The sequence below is a fragment of the Theobroma cacao genome, chromosome 2 (genome assembly GCF_000208745.1).
Source record: "Theobroma cacao cultivar B97-61/B2 chromosome 2, Criollo_cocoa_genome_V2, whole genome shotgun sequence".
NCBI classification, from domain to species: Eukaryota; Viridiplantae; Streptophyta; class Magnoliopsida; order Malvales; family Malvaceae; genus Theobroma; species Theobroma cacao.
The window spans coordinates 7,446,201-7,465,161 of NC_030851.1; the positions used below are offsets into that span (position 1 = coordinate 7,446,201).

At 36.2% G+C, this 18,961-nt stretch overlaps 2 protein-coding genes and 1 pseudogene across 3 annotated transcripts; 2 read left to right on the forward strand and 1 right to left on the reverse strand.

The window, feature by feature from the left end:
* Positions 848-6,572, forward strand: LOC18608333 (protein RAE1). 2 transcript variants are annotated; one of them, XR_001926832.1, is made up of 11 exons: positions 848-1,132; positions 1,267-1,353; positions 1,720-1,797; positions 2,045-2,238; positions 2,477-2,618; positions 3,095-3,175; positions 4,165-4,293; positions 4,538-4,615; positions 5,135-5,206; positions 5,373-5,591; positions 6,027-6,108. XR_001926832.1 is itself a non-coding variant. In XM_018116508.1 (11 exons), the coding sequence occupies exons 1-11, from the start codon at positions 1,073-1,075 to the stop codon at positions 6,247-6,249; spliced, it is 1,053 nt and encodes a 350-aa protein (XP_017971997.1). In that variant the 5' UTR covers positions 849-1,072; the 3' UTR covers positions 6,250-6,572. The 2 variants fall into 2 exon arrangements, 1 of the variants encoding a protein (XP_017971997.1); XM_018116508.1 differs by lacking the exon at positions 5,373-5,591 and adding an exon at positions 6,199-6,572 and having other exon boundaries at positions 849-1,132; positions 6,027-6,107.
* On the reverse strand, positions 7,184-13,980 carry LOC18608334 (BRASSINOSTEROID INSENSITIVE 1-associated receptor kinase 1). The gene is made up of 11 exons (XM_018116033.1): positions 13,448-13,980; positions 12,634-12,766; positions 12,467-12,538; positions 11,844-11,987; positions 10,752-10,823; positions 10,582-10,653; positions 10,353-10,429; positions 9,752-9,880; positions 9,324-9,665; positions 8,505-8,899; positions 7,184-7,861 (listed from the first exon to the last, which is right to left on the reverse strand). The coding sequence occupies exons 1-11, from the start codon at positions 13,527-13,529 to the stop codon at positions 7,544-7,546; spliced, it is 1,836 nt and encodes a 611-aa protein (XP_017971522.1). The 5' UTR covers positions 13,530-13,980; the 3' UTR covers positions 7,184-7,543.
* On the forward strand, positions 16,405-18,724 carry LOC18608335 (annotated as a pseudogene).

Consider the following 18,961-nt stretch of genomic DNA (forward strand, 5'->3'; position numbering starts at 1 on the left):
AGGTTTGGTATGGCTACTGCCAATCCAAATATATTCACGATAGGAAAGAAAATGACATAAATAAATAAGAGACAGGATAAAGCATACTAATCTATAAAAATATATAAGTTTGCATCCAAATGTTTGATTCAGGTGAATGTATCTCTTGTTTAAAATAAAAATATAAATAAGTTTATTATCAATAATTTACATAAAAAATAATGCAAACCATTATAAAAAAATTAATAAAGAAAATAATCAAATTTTGGACTTTACCCTGGTAGTTCATTTCATGTCCTAAAAGAGAAAAGAATCGTGATATTTCACATAATGTTGGCTTTGAGTAAGAAGAAATTAAGAATCAATGAGTAATCAATAATTAATTAATCTAAACATGTAAAAATTTTATTTTAAATATGAAAAAGTTAGTACTACTACATATTTGGAGAATTTTAAATGGAAAATATTTTAGGTTGATATAAGGAGGGGGGTGCTGCTAAACTCGAGACAGGGGTATCTTTGAACGTAAGAGGCAAAAAGGCATTGAACTATTTGATAAAAAGTAAAATAGGGTTAAAATCGAATCAAGAATGTGGTACAGCGTTAAAGCCTCTGAGCTTGGAGGGATGAAATTGAAATTTTATTTTCTGAAATGGATCAAATTGAAATTACATAATATTTTTCTTGCAAACTGAAGTTTGAAAGTTTGAGAGTCAAAATTAAAAAAAAACCGAAAATGTATATGGTTAAAAAGTAAATAGTCGGAAGCTATATAGAGGTAAATCGCAATTTTCCCTAGCTTTATTACATCCAGGTCGTCCTATCGACATCGGCCACGTGTCAACCGTTATTTACCTGCTGCGTTCACTCAACGCTACACGGACTGAGACAGTGTTGAGCTCTCGAGATATAGAGCTCCGCCCGCCCTTTTCCTGTTCCCTCTCTTTGAAATCAAAACCTTCCATCAGACAGCCCCTTTTTTTGTCCAGCTTCCCTTTCTCTGTTCTGTTCAAATTCTCTCTCTCGTTTTTTCTTTATTTCGCTTTTAACTTGTAGCATAATCTTGGTTAGAAAGGAGAAAAGCTTCGCTCAAATGTCGAATTTCTTGACAGCGACGACGCTTGGAAATCCAAATCCAAACAAGTCTTTCGAGGTAGATTTTCTGTTTTAAGAATATATCTTTTTTTTATCTTTTACGACTACAAATTTCCCTTGTTTGATCAGTAATCAAAGGGAGATAACTTTTAATCTTTGTTTATTTGATTTCCTTAATTACTGTTACATTAGGTTTCGGAACCTCCTAATGACTCTGTTTCAAGCCTCAGTTTCAGTCCTAAGGCTAATTTTCTCGTGGCAACTTCTTGGGATAACCAGGTATGTATAACGTCCACGTCAGCATATGTTATTATTATTTTAAACTCTGTTTGTCTACTAAGAAAATAACGGAAAAATAGGTGAACGTAGAAAGTTGTTAGGGTGCAACTTGCGTTTGGCATTGTTGCTTGGAGAACCGAAAGCTGCATGGAGTGTGTAAACGAATTATCTTGTTTAGCTTTCCTTACATGTACTCGAATTTTCTTGGCATCCAAACAAAACGGTTTTGAACTAATTTGATCGTGAAATATTCGGGTTATGCATTTAGATTTTTTAGTGAGCACATGCTTCCTTTTCCTCAAAATTCTGTTTGGTAGTTAATATCAGTTAAAAATGCTAACATATTTTTTTATATAATATTTATAGGTGAGATGTTGGGAGATAATGCGAAATGGAGTAAATGTTGCCAGCATGCCTAAGGCATCAATAATGCATGACCAGCCGGTAATAACTATTCTTTGATTTGATTTAATATTGTTATTCTTAATAATCAAGTCAGTAAGACTTAAGAGGACATTTGAACTTCGTGTCTAAGCTTCCTTGATGTTGCACTTTTGTTTTGCATTTTGCATCTTTAGGTCCCTAACTGCTAAATGAATGAGCAATTATGTTAAGCATTTTTCCTTTCGTTTTTAGTTTTTATTATTATTACTTAATTTTTTTATCTCTTTTTTGCTTTTTCTATGCACAGGTTTTATGCTCAACTTGGAAAGATGATGGAATGACTGTATTCTCTGGTGGATGTGACAAGCAAGTGAAAATGTGGCCATTGATGTCTGGTGGCCAACCAATGACTGTGGCCGTGCATGATGCACCCATCAGTGAGATGGCTTGGATCCCTGAGATGAGCCTATTAGTCACAGGAAGCTGGGACAAAACATTGAAGTCAGTCAAATATTGCATATCTATAAGAATTAATTGTTTATACGCGACTGAGACAGATTTCCATTTGTTTATTAATGAATGATGATTTCCTCTTATACTCTGTTATCACTGATGGTGGCCTATTTCTATGCTGATATATGGGTGTTCATGACAACCACACACTAATCCTTTCATTATCTATAAAGTCCATTGCCAATTTCCTTGCCTTTTAGTTGACAGATATTTCCCACAAATTTAGGTATTGGGATACAAGGCAGTCAAATCCGGTACATGTTCAACAACTCCCTGAGCGCTGCTATGCACTTACAGTGAAACATCCTCTGATGGTTGTTGGTACTGCAGATAGAAACTTGATTGTCTTCAACTTACAGAACCCACAGGTAAGGTTCTGTTATTTATGAAGTTCTACACATTTCAGTTCATTCTTTACTCTCTGTACAAGCATTTTATGTTGTAGCAAAGTTAATCATAGTGACTATTTCTTGTTTGTCATTGTCACTGCACTGGAAATAAAGAAAGAGAATGCCATTATATCAAGGGGCTCCAATAGCTAGCTGCCATGTCTGCAGAATAATCGATGTTAACATGTCATCAATTTCAGGGTGACATGCAGAATCGCCTCTCCATTGATACCTGTAGTATTGTCTGTGCTATAGAAAGCTTGGGTCTTCACAACTTAACACCTAGTATCTTTTGGATATGTTATGGACCTCAAAAGTATTACCATGTTACTTATGATTTGCTTTCTTTTTCTCCCATAATGGTAACATCAAAATTCGTGGTTCTTCATTTTATACCTTCTATTTTACCTTATGTTTTAAACCTAAGGTTTTTTTTTTCTTCCTGTCAAGTACAGACTGAGTACAAGAGAATTGTTTCGCCCTTGAAATATCAAACAAGGTGTGTTGCTGCCTTCCCAGATCTCCAAGGCTTCTTGGTAAGAATTAAAACCCATGTTTTTATATTGGTGCCATCCTATCTTTGGTGCCTTTGATTTCAACATATGGTTCCAAGCTTTTTCATTTTCTTATGCAGCCCAAATCTCAGTAAAAGTCTTGCCGGCAAATGAGCTAAGCGTATATAACAAAATTGGATAATTTAGATCGATGGATACCTCCATTTTAGACTTTATTTTGGTGCTAGCTACTTAGCTTAATGCCTACATCATTGTTAATAAATCTAAAATATAATTGTCTCTTGTTGCAGACATCAGAGGATTGTATTTGATTTCTCATATTTTCATATATGGTCCAGTTAGCACATACTGCGTGCCACTGGTTGTATTATGGATTAATGAGGCAGCCATCTCTGAAGTTTTGGGATGCCATGACCTTCATGAGATTTTGATCTTTTATCAATGATGAGCAATTTGAGAGTGGTTATTGGCACTTCACCTTTCAAATTAAGTTCAAATGCACCATGGCTTTCTATGGCCTGAACAATTTGGCATTTGTAATGCATGTTACAGGACATTTCATCTAGACTTCAGGAGAGGCCATTATCATTCTTTTGGTCCTCTAAAATTATGTAGAACAATGGTAACTTGTTTAGGGATATATATACCTTAGACTTTGTGAGGCATTTGGCTTCTTTTTTCAGTGAACTAATAGTATGTTTCATATGATAGTACTGTAGCGATACTTTCTTCTTTTTGGGCTTTGTTTATATTCAATTCTCTTTAATATGTTGTATTCTTTATTTACTCCTAATTCTGCCATATTGTTATTGCACATTACTTTTATTTTTTAAGCTGTATGTAACATCTTAAATTTTATTAAAAGTATTGTTTATAAAATAAGTTTCTATCATATTATGTTGGGAAGGTTCCAACTGAAATTATCATTTTTTTCATGTTTGCTAAATGTTGTATGTGAAGGGATAAGGCCAAATAAAAGGTAATGATATCTGCCTTCATGTTCTCTTTAGGTTGGATCAATAGAAGGACGGGTTGGTGTGCATCATTTGGATGATCAGCAACAAAGCAAAAATTTTACTTTTAAATGCCATAGAGAGGGCAGTGAGACATACTCAGTCAACTCTCTAAATTTCCATCCTGTAAGTTTATTCACTGATATTGTATCATATTCCTTAATTTACATTTTTTAACATGTCACTCAGTAGATTGTTGGAAGTTTTTGTGTTTTCATGTGTTGGCAACTAAAAGGTATCACTGATTTTGTTGCTCTTTATCTCGCCTAAGTGGTTATGGTTGATTGATTAAATTGATCTTATTTCATTATATCTTATAGACTGTTTTCATTACATCTCAAGATCTTATTCAGGTGTCCCTTTATTTCAGGTGCATCACACTTTTGCAACTGCTGGTTCTGATGGAGCTTTCAATTTCTGGGACAAGGATAGCAAACAGAGACTGAAGGTGCATCCTACATTTGGTGCAGTTTGATCTTATTACGTTAAGATTAATATCTATTGCTTTTATTGGAAAAAAATTGCATCTGTACTTTTTTCAAGTGGTAAGCCAGTTTTGAAGGTAGATGTCTTCGCATTTTCCCATTTTTTAAGCATGTCGAAACGCACTTAAAAGATCATCTTTAAAGGCTTGTGACACTTTTTGTGTGCCACTAGGCCCATTTCATTAGCTGTTTCATCTCATTGAGATTTTGAGACATGTATGTAATGTATATAGACATGCACATACACACTCATGTAAACTGTCTTTGTGGAAGTGACTTTACTTATCAAAATCATCCAAATATATCTATCCTTAAATTTGAATCCCATTGTGGTTACTTCAAGTGCATTAAATTCAAGTCCTCTGATTGATTAAGACTCGTCTAATTTAGACTAGAGAGCACTTGTGCTCTAAGTTTCTTACCTCCCATATCAAGCTGACAATCTAGTTATCTAATTTTGACTCTACCTGATCTCATCCCAGGCCATGTCCAGGTGTAGTCAGCCAATTCCTTGCAGCACTTTCAACAGTGATGGCTCCATATTTGCGTACTCGGTATTTCTCATTCATGTATTTGAAAGCTACGCTGATTTTGCTTGCATTAGTCGATCTCCATTGCACTCTATCTCTCCCCATGCTCATATAGATGGTATTTTATTATCTTACAGAAAGGATCTTTTGTATGTCGGTGAATGACTGTATTGTGATTATTTCATGTTAGATATTTCAGGGGTTATTGTGTTTATTGCATGGATAAAAGAGTGCTTACCGTCCTTTACTTCCATGCAAAACCAGAGTGTGACTATCTTCACATAAGACACTTGCATGACATGACGATCCTAAATCATTTAGGTGTCTGCGCAGCTACTCTGCATGAATAAATCATGCGTGTTTGCATCGCAGGGAAAGGAGAACAAGTTGTTTCAGCTGTACGATAAAGGTGTACACAACTAACCATAAGGATCTGGATTTGAAACAGATTTCAGGAAACCATTTAAGATAAATTATGCATTGCAATGGGCAAAAAGGGAAAAATAAAAAAAAAACAAAGAAGCCCAGTTTTCTGTCCAATGGTTCAAAGATTTAACTATAGTAGGTTGTTTAATGTATTATGAACTATGCATAGAAGATCATGGGTTAAGAAAGAAGTGGGTTTAAATTGAAGTACATGAAGTGTTGTGCTAAATTTATAGATAGATTTCCGAAATAAAAAATCTATGAAGTATTTGTGATAGTCTGTTTTTAACTGCTATCTGTTTGAATGGGCTTCAGAAAATCTAGATAATTCCTTCCCTCATGCCTGATAAAAATCCCTTGCATTGTTTTCAATTTGAATTTTTAGCACTAATATGTTTTTTGAAACTTATTTTGACAGGTGTGTTATGACTGGAGTAAGGGTGCAGAGAATCATAATCCTGCAACAGCAAAGACATACATTTTCCTCCATCTGCCACAGGTGTATAGACTGTCTCTTGTGTTTTTAATTAGTGAAGCCTCCATGTTTTGCTTGCTATTTAATGTATTCTTGCATGCATTGTGGTATGCAGGAATCTGAGGTTAAAAGCAAGCCTCGGATCGGGACTAGCGGTAGAAAGTGAAGCTGAAGAAAACACCCATTCAAAGTTGTTTTGCCTGTACATAAAACATTAATCACTGTTATCCACACTAGTAAATGTAAAAAATTAGGATAGATCCTTGTTGCCAGCATAGAGCATAGTTAAGGAAAAGACAAGATTCATTGTAGGTAGGTCTTTGAATCACATATTTGATCCGCATGAGCTGAGTTGTAGATCCCTGTGCAGATAAGGTGTTACATACTTCATACTTTCCCCTGGTATTTGACCGGCAGTTAACCAGATGCCATCTGCCCAGATGTTGGAAAAATTATATTAAAATCTTTTGAGTACTTGGGAGATTCAAATTCAACTGTTAGATGAGGTCAATGTAGGAGTTGAATTAATATAATCAGTCAACTGCTCTCCTCGTAGGGTCTTATTCTTACCCCCAAATGAGAGAAAGTTAAAAAGAGAAAGAAAACCTGCCTAGTTAGGGGGTGTTGGTTGATCTAATTCAATTCAATCCGATTCTATTCCATCGAGTCTCGCAACATTCGGTCATGTTCTTAGGATTTTGGAGCACCTCTACTCATGCATCGACTTATTTCTACCTTGTATCATGAGTCATGACTGAAAGTTAAAAACTCGTATTGTTCTGGACCTGCCGTGCATTGCTGGCCGTCTGTTCGCATGCCCTTTCCATTAGGTGGTTGACATGGTAAAAACTGAATGTGGAGAGATGACGTGTCAAAATTTAGGTGTACTTAATGTGGATGATCGAGAGCAATAAAATAACGGGGGAAATGCTCTATGGAAGATTAGCTAGTGACATTATCCTCTCAACATGATTGGCAGTTTATCCGATCGACGGCCCAGTTTCAATCAAAACTCGAGTACAAGTAAATACTAAATGGTAATAAACCTCATCGTATATAAAGAGAGATGTGGGGCCCTCTTCAGGAAAGTAATAGAAAAAAATAGAAAATAGCTGCGGTAAACGATTTATGTATTTATTCGTGTAACAGTCTTCACTAACGTTTTAGTACCTGAAAATAACATGGGTGCGTCTATCGCCCTTCTTGGCGTGGTTCTTTTTTCTAGCACCTAATATTTCTTGATTGCAGTTTCCCAACCCTATAAAAATTACAGCAAACAAGTCCATCATACAACATGTAATTATAAATTACACGACAGGATAAATGGGCCCCCAAAATGAGAGAGAGAAAGAGAGAGAGAGAGAGAGCGAGAAAACTATATGCACAAATGTGAACAATGCTGCTGCGACTCTAACATACAAAAAACCAGTTGCCTGAAGACTTGTATTTGCAGAAGTGGGTCATCTGGGACCAGACAATTCATCTGGAGGGATGTGAGAAGTGGAGTCTGCAATAATCCAATTAGCATTTGGGTGGTGCATATGGTTAAACTCTTGGCGGAACATTTCCTCTTTCTGCCACTCTTCCCATCTTTCAGCCAAGCCATCGCCCTCCAGCATCCTGACCACTTCAGACATCTTAGGCCGTTCCATTGGGGAGCCTTGAGTGCACAGAAGAGCCACTTGGATTAGCTGTTCCACTTCTTCGTCTATGTAATTACCCTGGAGATCAGCATCAACCAGCGTTTCCAACCTCCTGTCTTTCAGAAGCCCTTTTACCTGACATTTCAGCATTGCATTGCTAGTAAGTTTAAGGGGGACAAAACATAAAACAAAAACCATTTGCACCGGTGCTTAGCTTATTTGAATTTAATAAAATTGCAGTTGACAAAGATGTGAATCTTAGTGGGATAAAAAACTCATGCAGCACAGATCAATGTCAAGATTATAATAAGTAATTACATAGGCTTCCCAAAAACCCATTCGTTTTAAATCAAGTTCATTTGAAAATAATGTTGCCTTCTGAGACATGCTTCATAACATACCCAAAATTAATGAACAGAAAGGATCAAGGAACCCACCTATCTTGCTTGCTAACAAATTAAAAGAAAATATATGGATCATCTCTATCATAAAATTTTAACAACTATGACTATATTTTTCTTTTTTCTAGGGAAAATACTGTCAAACTTCAACTATTATTAGTTTTCCGCTTTTCCATTTTACCTTGAAAGGTAAATAGAGATAAGCTCCACTCTGCTATAATGGTAGTTCTGCTATACTGTACTGCACTTAACCTATTGCTTTTGGTCAACCAATTGAAGCAGTAACTGGAAAATTCCAACACTAGACAAGAATGACAGAACTCAAACTTTGAAATGCATCACCATTGAGACGTGCATACTAGGAAGACAGTACATACCCAATCAAGTAACATGACATCATCATCATTTGCCAGCCGAGCAAGATCAAAAGCCCTCTGTCCTGTAATGAGTTCAAGAAGCATAACACCGTACCCAAAAACATCAGTTTTCTCTGATGACTTTCCAGTTGATAGGTACTCAGGGGCTATATGACCAATAGTGCCACGAACAGCAGTTGTGACATGAGTATCTTTGTAATCCATCAGTTTGGCCAGCCCAAAGTCTCCAACAACTGCTTCAAATTCCTCATCCAACAATATATTTGCAGCCTTCACATCACGGTGTATAATCTTAGGGTCACAATGATCATGCAAATATGAAAGCCCCCTTGCAGCTCCCAATGCAATCCGTTTCCTTATAGCCCAATCAAGCGGTGCTTGAGACTCCAGACGCTCTAGAGAATGTAACAATCAGATCGTTAGATGGTCCATCATAGCAAGAAGAGCTCGCAAGTACATAGGTTCCATGAATTTCTCAAAATTCCACTTGGATTTAAAGGCAATCCACATTTACCAAACATATAAATTTATCAGAAGAAAGTCAATGTTTAAAAAAAAAATTAGGATATGTGATCATAGTTAAAATTTTCTTCACAAACAGGAGAAGCAATAGACGAGACAACAAGGTTTAGTTATTGACAGAAGAAGCAATAGAGCAGATATTGATAATTGAAGCTCAAACATGGTTAAATTATTGACATCACACATAAATGGTAACCAGAGGAACATATATAAAACATATAACATACATAATACAGACAGCACTGGAGAAACAGGAAAACATATGACTAAAGAAATAAATGAGACAACAGCCAGTACCTCTTAAACAGGATGCAACACTACCATTAACCATATAGGGATAGACTAGCAGCCGTTCTGTAGGCGTCATGCAAAAGCCACGGAGGCGTAGTAGATTCCGATGCACAGCCATACTTATCATTTCTACTTCTGTTTGGAACTGCAGCTCTCCACCTTGAGTACGCTCTTCTTTCAGTCTTTTTACTGCCACTAGAGAACCATCAGCTAAGCGACCTTTATAAACTTTACCAAAACCACCTCTACCCAGAATGCTTTTGTTGCTAAAATTATCCGTTGCCACTTGTAGTTCACGCAAAGAAAACCTTTTAAGTTGTCCCAAATGAACTTCTGGGTCCTCCTCAGCTATAAAGAAAATTAGAAAAAGTGAATACATTGCACACCACAACAGCATAATATCAATTAAAACTATCTTTTGAAAATTCACTAACCAGGTACATCAAAGAAATGATCTTGTGGTTTCCTTCTTCGCCACCAAGCAAGTACAATTGCAGGAGCAGCAAACAACAGGGCAGCACCAGCAGCAACTCCTCCAGCAATAGCACCAGTGGCACTATTACCTGCCAGTGTGAAGTTAGATAAATGTAGATACTGTTAGTACATCTGTATCATGAATATTCATTGCCATTAACATTCTCAGCTGGTACCAACTCCAATGCAGTAGAAAATGTTTCAACAGAGAACTTATGGGCTGGGGGATTGAAGGTACAGAAAATTTTCTAGTCCATTACGGAAGCTAATGCCATTCCTAGGTACTATCATCATCAGATTTTAGATATGAACTCAATGAGACCTTCTTCAAAAACAATCCCAGATGTAAGAAAGTTCAGGATCAGTAATATACTTGACCTACAGAAATTAGTTGTATGTTACAGATATGTGCTGATACTAAAACAGTTGTAAATGCAAGGAAAAATTCCAAGGAATATTGCAGAAAAAGAATAAACAATTATACAAGAGAAGCAGGCACCAAAGTTAAGCACAGTTTAGAGCTATTAGCAGTGATAATAATGAATAAAATCAGGAACCAACCTGATGGAGTTGGAGTCGTAGGTGAGATAGGAGGCGGTGGAGCAGGTGGAGGATTATTGAGTAGATTATTAGCAAAACTGTGAAAAAGAGATGCAGCAATTAGTGCATCAATTTAAGAGACTGACCTGAGAGTATTAAAAATGAAAAAATGGGAACAATGGGTGGTGGTGAGGGTCAGGAGTTAGAAGTGAGAGGGTGAGAGGAAAATGAGATAGCATAAGAGAAAAACCTGATAGGAGTGAATAATGAAAAGGAACCATTGACTGGAACATCTCCTACTAGCAGATTGTTTGAAAGATCCCTGCATCACATAATATAACATCACACACCATTAATATATTGTTCTTGAAGCTAAGTTAAATAGCTAACGTGGAAAACAATTCTGATAGCAACACTCACAGTACTTGCAGTGAGTTAACAGTAGTTAAGGACATAGGAATTTGTCCTGACAAACTGTTGTTGTTGAGACGCCTATTCCACAGAAAGAAAGCATCAATCATATTGCACATTGATAAGATGACTAGATATGTAACTGATAAATAATCATGCTTATATATAATCTTAGCACAGATATGAAAACAAAAAGCCTATTGCACGAGGGAAACCATTTCTATATGGCCCATATCATCACAATGTCATCACTTAGAATTCACTCAGCTGAATGGTTTCCTCTCTTTGGGTATTACACTTGATGTCCAATCAGTCTGTTGCTGTCCAAACAAGACCATGACTGAAGAAGAGAAGAAAGAAATACAGTACAGAACTTGGGAGTTAACACCTACAACCACAGTGAAAGGATCTGGTACCTTGGACCTTAGCTAGTCTTTGGTACCATACTATCCCATCTGTAAGCTCATTAGATAAACGTTATTCTTTTTGGAAGCCAATGACTAAACTGATGAATTTTTCAACAATCAAGAAGTCCTCAGTCCAAGGGGAAGTGTCATTGGGTAGTTCTAGGTTCTTATTCCCAATCTAATAATTTTAGGAATCCTAGTGCAATTACAATTAGCTAGTCTATGCCTACACACACACACACTTATATATATTACATTTAGTAGAGTAGAATTCTATAATGATGTATATTGATAAGTTCTTGGAGAACTCTAAAGTTGTGAAACTAAATGATCCCTTCTTCCTTTTCTTCCTCCTATCCCTATTGCTAAAATGTTCTCTGAGTTGGGGGGAAGGGTTAAAAGACATGAACAAAGTTTCAGCATCCCCAATAGGCTTACATCCTATCTCCTCTTTCCATTAACCAACTTTCTGCATACAAACATGGAAGAGAAGAAGAAATACTTATATCTACCAAATTACAAAACAAGCACATATTCATAATCATACCATTACACCAATCCAATACAGCTAGCAATATATCAACGCGTAAAAGCCTGCTTCAGATATACTGAAACACATATGATTAAAAAGCAAGATCACAAAATAAATAAATAAATAAATTAGCCACATAAAAAATGTAAAATGTGTTCGTACAGGAAACGCAGTCTTGTAAGCTTGCCCAGAGTAGTTGGAATGTGCCCGTTTAAACCATTCAAGTAAAGATCCAAGCTCACCAGGTTTGTCAAATTTCCAAGCTCCTCCGGGATTATCCCAGTTATGTTATTACTATAAAGCTCCCTGTCATAAAGAAATAACTTGGTAATTCTACGGCATAGGAAGTTCAATAGAAGCACATAATCCAAGTATCTTTGTATGAAATATGCAACCAAATGCAATGGATAATTACCATTTTCGAGATTTAGATGGCATAACAAATAAAGCCCAATGCATAGCTACAAAAGTATGGAAAATCTGAGCTTAAAATCTATTTATTGGAATTTCATACTTAACTCAGGACTTCTAGAAAGTTATGTTTATTTGATGTTACAGTTATGAATTTAAGAAAAATGATTCTAATGAAACTTATCTACTACAACCAAATCATGGAATGTAAACTAAAGGAAGTCCCAATCAATCAAAAATGTCATTGACTACTTGGCATAGCATGTCGGTGTTATCTTTTTCCTTTATTAAGTTATCTATCTTTTGCTGCTTCCAAAATAATTCTAACGATGACGAGCAGTATGTAATCACCAGGTCTAAATTTATCAACTTACAAATACTGCAAATTGGTAAGCTGCCCAAGCTGTGAAACCAATTGACCAGATAGATTTGCATTTCCAAGATCACTAAATTGACAAAAGGAAAAACATTTATTACGTCAAATTAGAAACTAGAAAGTAATATTAACTGCAGAAGCAAAAACATATACAAGTAAACTTACACTCTTGTTACACTATTTTCACTATTACATGTAACATGAAACCATGTGCAAGGATTAACAAGGGTTGCATCCCAACTTTGCAACACATTATTAGGGTCAGCTAAATTGGTCTTCAATGCATTCAAAGCATCACCTGTTTCATACAAAACAAAGCAATCGATTATTGGTGGTTGTAAAAAACCGTCTCAGAAGTCAGCAAACAGCATATACATCTTCCGAGGAAACATATCTATCATAGAAAAAAGTGAACAATTGCTTCCATAATTACTATTAGTACATGCAAATGGAAGAAGTATGTTTCTCAATTTGCAACAATGAACTTTGAAAAGGAAACAGGGCAAAGAACATATATTTAATTACATTAACAAAAAAAACTCGTAGAAAAATTCAAATCACACCAGAAAAATATTTGAAAGAGCCAAAACTCAACCATAAATTTGAAGGATTTAAAACAATGAGAACATTATACTATCCAAACCTCGGATATTCACGAAGAAAAAGCATTGCTTAAGTTCACCAGATTAAATATCGAGAACTAATAGGTAATCATAACCAAATTTTTGCAGAAAATAATCATTACGAGCGTGCAACTATCCTTACAGTGAAGTCAATCAATGCACTGAGGCTAATTGAAATTTAAAACAAGCAGTCAACCTTATGCCATTGCTAAACAAATCCAATAGCTACTAACAAATTCTCAAAATTTGAATCCTAAATTTCATTTAACAGACCTAAAAATTAAGAAAACAGTAATTCCATTTTAAAGGCCATAAAAAAATCGGAATACAAAAAAAAGGAAATAATCATAACGAACCTTCCGCATTTCCCGCGACTCTGAAAGCCAAATCCAACACCAAAATCAACCATAAAGTGACGGAGATTAATCGCTCCATCATTTTCCTTTCTTTGTTTTTGTTCTTCTTTTTCCCTAGCTCCTTCAGATTAAACGAGCTAAATCCCCCAAATCGTATCAATCTTCCCCATGACGAATCGTGGAGCCATCAATTCAGTCTGAAACGGACCTCCAAAATCACACACATATTGGCCGTTGACCGAATCAAGGAGCAAAAAGGAAAAAAAAAAAACAAGAAACAAAAAACTTGGAAAACACTCTTCTGTGAACTGAAGCCAAAAAAAAAAAAAGATTGATTAAAGATTCCAGAAAATTCCTGGCTCTCTCTCTCTCTCTCTCTCTCTCTGTCTGCCTTCCACAACGTAATTATGCTCTTTTTCTTCTCTCTGTATTTTTGAAGAAAATTGGAAAGAAGGAGAGAAATTGTGTTTGGTAAGGGGGAAGAATCGGAAGTGAGGGGGCTGTCTTCTTTTTCACCTATGAAAAATATTAGACTATTTTTCTTTTATTTTTTTAATAGTTTTGTTGGCTTAGTCAAAGTAGCTCCATTAAGTCACCTCCATGTGTCTTCAAACCAAAAGAAAAAGAAAAAGAAGAAAAAAAAGAAGGGAAAATTAGCTTTGATTTATTTTGAGATGAAATGTTAAAGACGAGGAGCGAGAGCAAAAGCGGGTCAAAGACGCACGCTTCAAGCACAACTGGCCCCCACTTCTCCCATTTATTCCTTTATTACAAGCACGAAGAAAATATATATATATATATATATATATACTCTTCTAGTAGCAGTGGTAGTAACTTTTTAGTCAAACTTAATCCTCCCACGGAGCTTTGTTTCAAAAAAACCAAGCTTTACTTTCATGCTTTCATGTCACGTGACACCCACGTGCTCGAAGATTATTAATGGAGTTGATTATTATTATTATTCTTCTTTTTGTGGTCTGTGGTTGAGAATTTATGCAAAAACACGGAGCATTAAAGCAGAATTCGCGATACTAAAAAGAGGCAGTACTAAGAAATGGAAACTCCTTAAATTGGGGATCCCTGGGAATCTAAAACTCAAGATAACCAATGATTCATGAGAAACAGACTTTGGATTACAAAATCAGTGTGGTAAATACCTGTAGTACTGTAGCACTTTGATTTTGTATATATTTTCTATATATATATAATACTCGGAGATGGGTAAGATGACAATGATGGTATTCGAGATTTTAGTTGAAAATTTTGGCATGGTTTTAGGGGACCACTAGGGTTGATTTGGACTAAATTTATGAAAGCAACTGGTAGACACAATGATTCTTTAGACACAGTCTTACCCCAAGTATGCAAGCAAAGACGACTCTTTGGACTGCAAGGAGAGCACTAGAATTTCGACCTCTTTCTCAATAACAAAGCATGACCTACTTAAATTTCTATTCCACGTCCATAATTAGTCAAATTTTGGGTTATTGTTATTGTATCTATGAGGGTCCAATGGCCCATAATCAGATTCAACCCCATTTTGCTTTACCTATTCAGCGTTAAAATCATTTGATTACTTGACACCAACTATGATTTTAGCTGAAAAAATGTTGATTACTTGTTGTGTGGTTATACTCATTTTTTTATTTTTTTTATTTTGACAGATTTCAATATTTTTATATCTTTAAAGAATTAAATTTATTTGATGAGAGTTTTGATTAATAAGATTAACATTTATCCTTTTGTATAAATTTTGATGTGAGTATTCGATTTTGATAGGCGAAAGAATGTTGATTAGATGGAAATTGTGTATATTTTGAATAATTATATATTTTTTTATATATTTAAAAATTTAAAGTTTTGTAAAGTATATATTTTGAAAAGATTTTTGAAGATACTACATTTGGATTATTATGATATTTATTGCCTTACCTCCTTAGGACTTGTCCCGTTAATACCGTAATTTTCTTGGAAATAGTTACATTAAAAAAAAATTGAAAGAACGAATAATTAGTGAGCAAAAGGACAAAGGGGAATGGTAAGTGAAAAGAGAATTTACTGGTTAAGCAAAGCATTTGGATTGGGCAAGCAGTGCAAGTGTCCAACTGTGCAAGGAGTTGGCCCAAAATCTGGAGAGTGGTCAAGACGCTGTTACGCAGGGCACCGGCGGCTTGACTCAAAGCCCGCCAAACCCGTACATGTGACACGGTTCACTGACTCCATAATTTTCATACCGACTGGGACAACTCTTTAATTCCTTTCAAAAAAAAAAAAGAAACATTAAAAAATTACAGAACAACCCCACTCCTCATAAATCAATAATGTACTATGCAAAAAGAAACCTGCATATAAATGATAATTATTATAAACAACAAATTATACTTCACCATCTTTAAAGAGTTTTAATTACTTTTGCTTCACCGATTCCTATTAAGATCAGCAGTCAAAGAATCCCTGTTTTTCCCTCTTTGTAGGCAAGCAGCAAGTCTTAATTTCCATATCCAGCAAAACCCAAATCACTCCTATGTAAACTGCTTAGCAATAATCAATTCGACTGGTGAGCAAGAAAAGAAAACATTTTTTTCCATAAATTAATATAATGCTCTGGACATGGCTTGATCACGGGGTCAATGTTGCTTAGTTGCAATGGAAACAATAATGATGCTATTCAAATTGTGCATAATCTGCCTCGTAAGTAAAAGCACATAGTTTGCTTGTACATATATTATTCGGGAAGTTTGGCGAGTAATTTAAGTCCCTTCCTGTGTATGCCACCTAAGCAGAAGAGACTCCATAAAACTACTTGGAAAACTGCAGTAAAATCCGCGAGATATAGAAGGAAAGCAAAATCAGCGATGGAATCGAGTACAAAAACACAAAGAACAACAAGAATGCTCCATTTTAAAACCTCTTATTGTTTTCCCTTTGGTGCAGAATTTTCCATATCGAAACTACCGATGGGGTCTGGTGTAAAGAGTTTGGCAATTCTTGTTTTCTATATTTCTATAATTTACAGTGCATGTGGGAAGGTCCATCACCACGAGTTTGTGGTATAGGAAGCTCTCCATCTCTCCCTCTGATCACAGGCACGCCTACGTACGTTAATTAAATTACACATGTTTCTGATTCTGACATCGTGTTATTGCAGGTGGAATCATCACCTTACACTCGATTATGTGGCACCAAGGAAATCCTGACCGTGAATGGTGAATTCCCAGGGCCAAACATTGAAAGCTCGTAGGGGGGATAAAATGATTATAGAGGCCTGCAACAAAGCAAGATACAATATAACCCTTCACTGGTATGTTGCTTCTGATCAGATTAAAATGCCCGCAAAGTACATGGAATTATTTGCGAAAACATGAACACTGAGAATTGTATAACGGCGAAGAAAAATTTTGCAGGCATGGGTTGAAACAAAGAGGAATCCATGGTCCGATGGACCTGAATACATTGCACAGTGCCCTATTCAACCATGAAAGAAATATATGTACAGGGTAAAGATATCTGTAGAAGAAGGAACAGTGTGGTGGCATGCACATAACGGATAGGCAAGGGCAACAGTCCATGGAGCAATCATAATTTATCCAAAGCGTAGATCTAAGTAACCCTTTCCAAAGCCTCACGCAGAGTTTCCAATCATACTTGGTATGTTAGTTGTCTGTAGCACTGCACATTTTTTTCATTTACATATGAAGACTGATCAATACGGATACTCCGGGAGAAAAGAAAGAAAAAAAAAAAAGATAAATGGAACCATGAATATGCATTCTTAAATGTGCCAACTTACTTCAAAGCTCGCCTCTGATGCCAATGTTGCCAATGCAGGAGAGTGGTGGAAGAAAAATGTGCTGGAAATCCCAGAAAAGGCAAACCTAACAGGAGGGGGACCCCTAATTTCAGATGCATATACCATAGAACGGGCAACCAGGCTATCTCTATCCATGCTCCAAAAAAGGTACGTTATCTGGACATACAAATGTTATCTCATTTTTTTTCCCTATTTGCGTAAGGATGACCCTATATAATATTTGTTCAGAAAATCTTGCCTAATTAATGTTTTGTATCTCAAATGTAAGGATCCTCTAAAATGATGGTGGAGCAGGGTGAACGATATCTTCTTCGGATAATTAACGCAATCATAGATGAAAATATGTTCTTTGCCATTGCAAAACACAAGTTAACATTGGTAGCAAAGGATGGATTCTACATGAAGCCACTTACAACAGATTAATTGATGATTACACCCGGTCAATCCATGGATGTTTTATTGGAAGCAAACCAATCCCCTGGAAACTATTTCATTGCAGCTAAAGCATATGCTGATGCTGTAGGAGCTGGCTTTGATAAGACCATAGCAACAGCTTTTCTACAGTGTCAGGGCTCAAACTATTCCTCACGGTCTCCTTTGCCAAATCTTCCTCCATATAATAGAACACAAGCAGCAACCGACTTCACTAAGCAATTCAGAAGCCTGACTAGCAAACGCCATCCGGCCAAAGTGCCATTAGAAGTAGACACTCATTTGCTCTATACCATATCCGTCAATCTACTTGATTGCAGTACAGAGAAACCATGCACGGGTCCCTTTGGCAAACGGTTTTCTGCTAGTCTTAACAACATAAGCTTTATAACCCCCAAAATTGATATCCTTCAGGCTTACTATTATGGAATCAAGGGTGTTTTCGAAGAAGATTTTCCAAGAAAACCTCCTCATGAATTCAATTACACTGGTGATAACCTACCAGAAAATCTGCTGACACCTAGTTTTGGCACTAAGGTATTCGTTTTGGAATACAATTCGAGTGTTGAGCTGATTCTTCCGGGAACAAATGTGTTGGCCAGTGATAACCATCCGGTTCACCTACATGGCTATAGCTTTTATGTTGTCGGTCGGGGTTTTGGGAATTTCAACCCCAACAAGGACCCCTTGAAGTATAATCTTGTTGACCCACCTCAGGAGACCACGGTTGGAGTACATAAGAATCGCTGGCTTGCCATCAGGTTTAGGGTAGACAATCCAGGTCAGTTCATTTTATCTATTCTTGTTCTTTCACTATGTTAATTTATATAAAGTTCATCTTTATTACTATCTATGACTTTGATTTCAGGAGTTTGGTTGCTACATTGCCACACTGAGCGTCATAAGAGTTGGGGGATGAGCATGCTGTTCCTAGTCAAGAATGCAGCAACTCCTCAAAGTCGAATTTTCCGACCTCCTCATGATTTGCCAACTTGCTGGGGACAGCAGATCAACAAAGAGCATTGACTAGTTAAATAAAGGATTTGTTTCTCGTTTTCATGGAATAAAATTACTTCATGACTATGCTTCAGCTTTATGCAAATTTGAACTCCATATATACATAATACATGTAGGAGGAACGCCCAAAATAATCCAAGTCGCATTGACGTTTTAGAGACAATTTTGGCCTTCCAAGCAACCGCCATGCGACTATTTGATTGAGCTACAGAATATGCTCGCTTTCTTCTTTACTTTTATACTATGTTTGAAGG

Bases quoted from the DNA above. Each gene is read 5' to 3' on its own strand.
- LOC18608333 (XM_018116508.1), top strand. From the start codon at position 1,073: ATGTCGAATTTCTTGACAGCGACGACGCTTGGAAATCCAAATCCAAAC. The intron at 1,798-2,044 runs GTAATAACTATT...TTCTATGCACAG, and splicing joins CAATAATGCATGACCAGCCG to GTTTTATGCTCAACTTGGAA. The intron at 3,176-4,164 runs GTAAGAATTAAA...TGTTCTCTTTAG, and splicing joins CAGATCTCCAAGGCTTCTTG to GTTGGATCAATAGAAGGACG.
- LOC18608334 (XM_018116033.1), bottom strand. From the start codon at position 13,529: ATGATGGAGCGATTAATCTCCGTCACTTTATGGTTGATTTTGGTGTTG. The intron at 10,430-10,581 runs GTTTTTCTCTTA...TCTTTTTCACAG, and splicing joins TCATTATTCACTCCTATCAG to TTTTGCTAATAATCTACTCA. The intron at 8,900-9,323 runs GTACTGGCTGTT...TACATTCTCTAG, and splicing joins TGTTGCATCCTGTTTAAGAG to AGCGTCTGGAGTCTCAAGCA.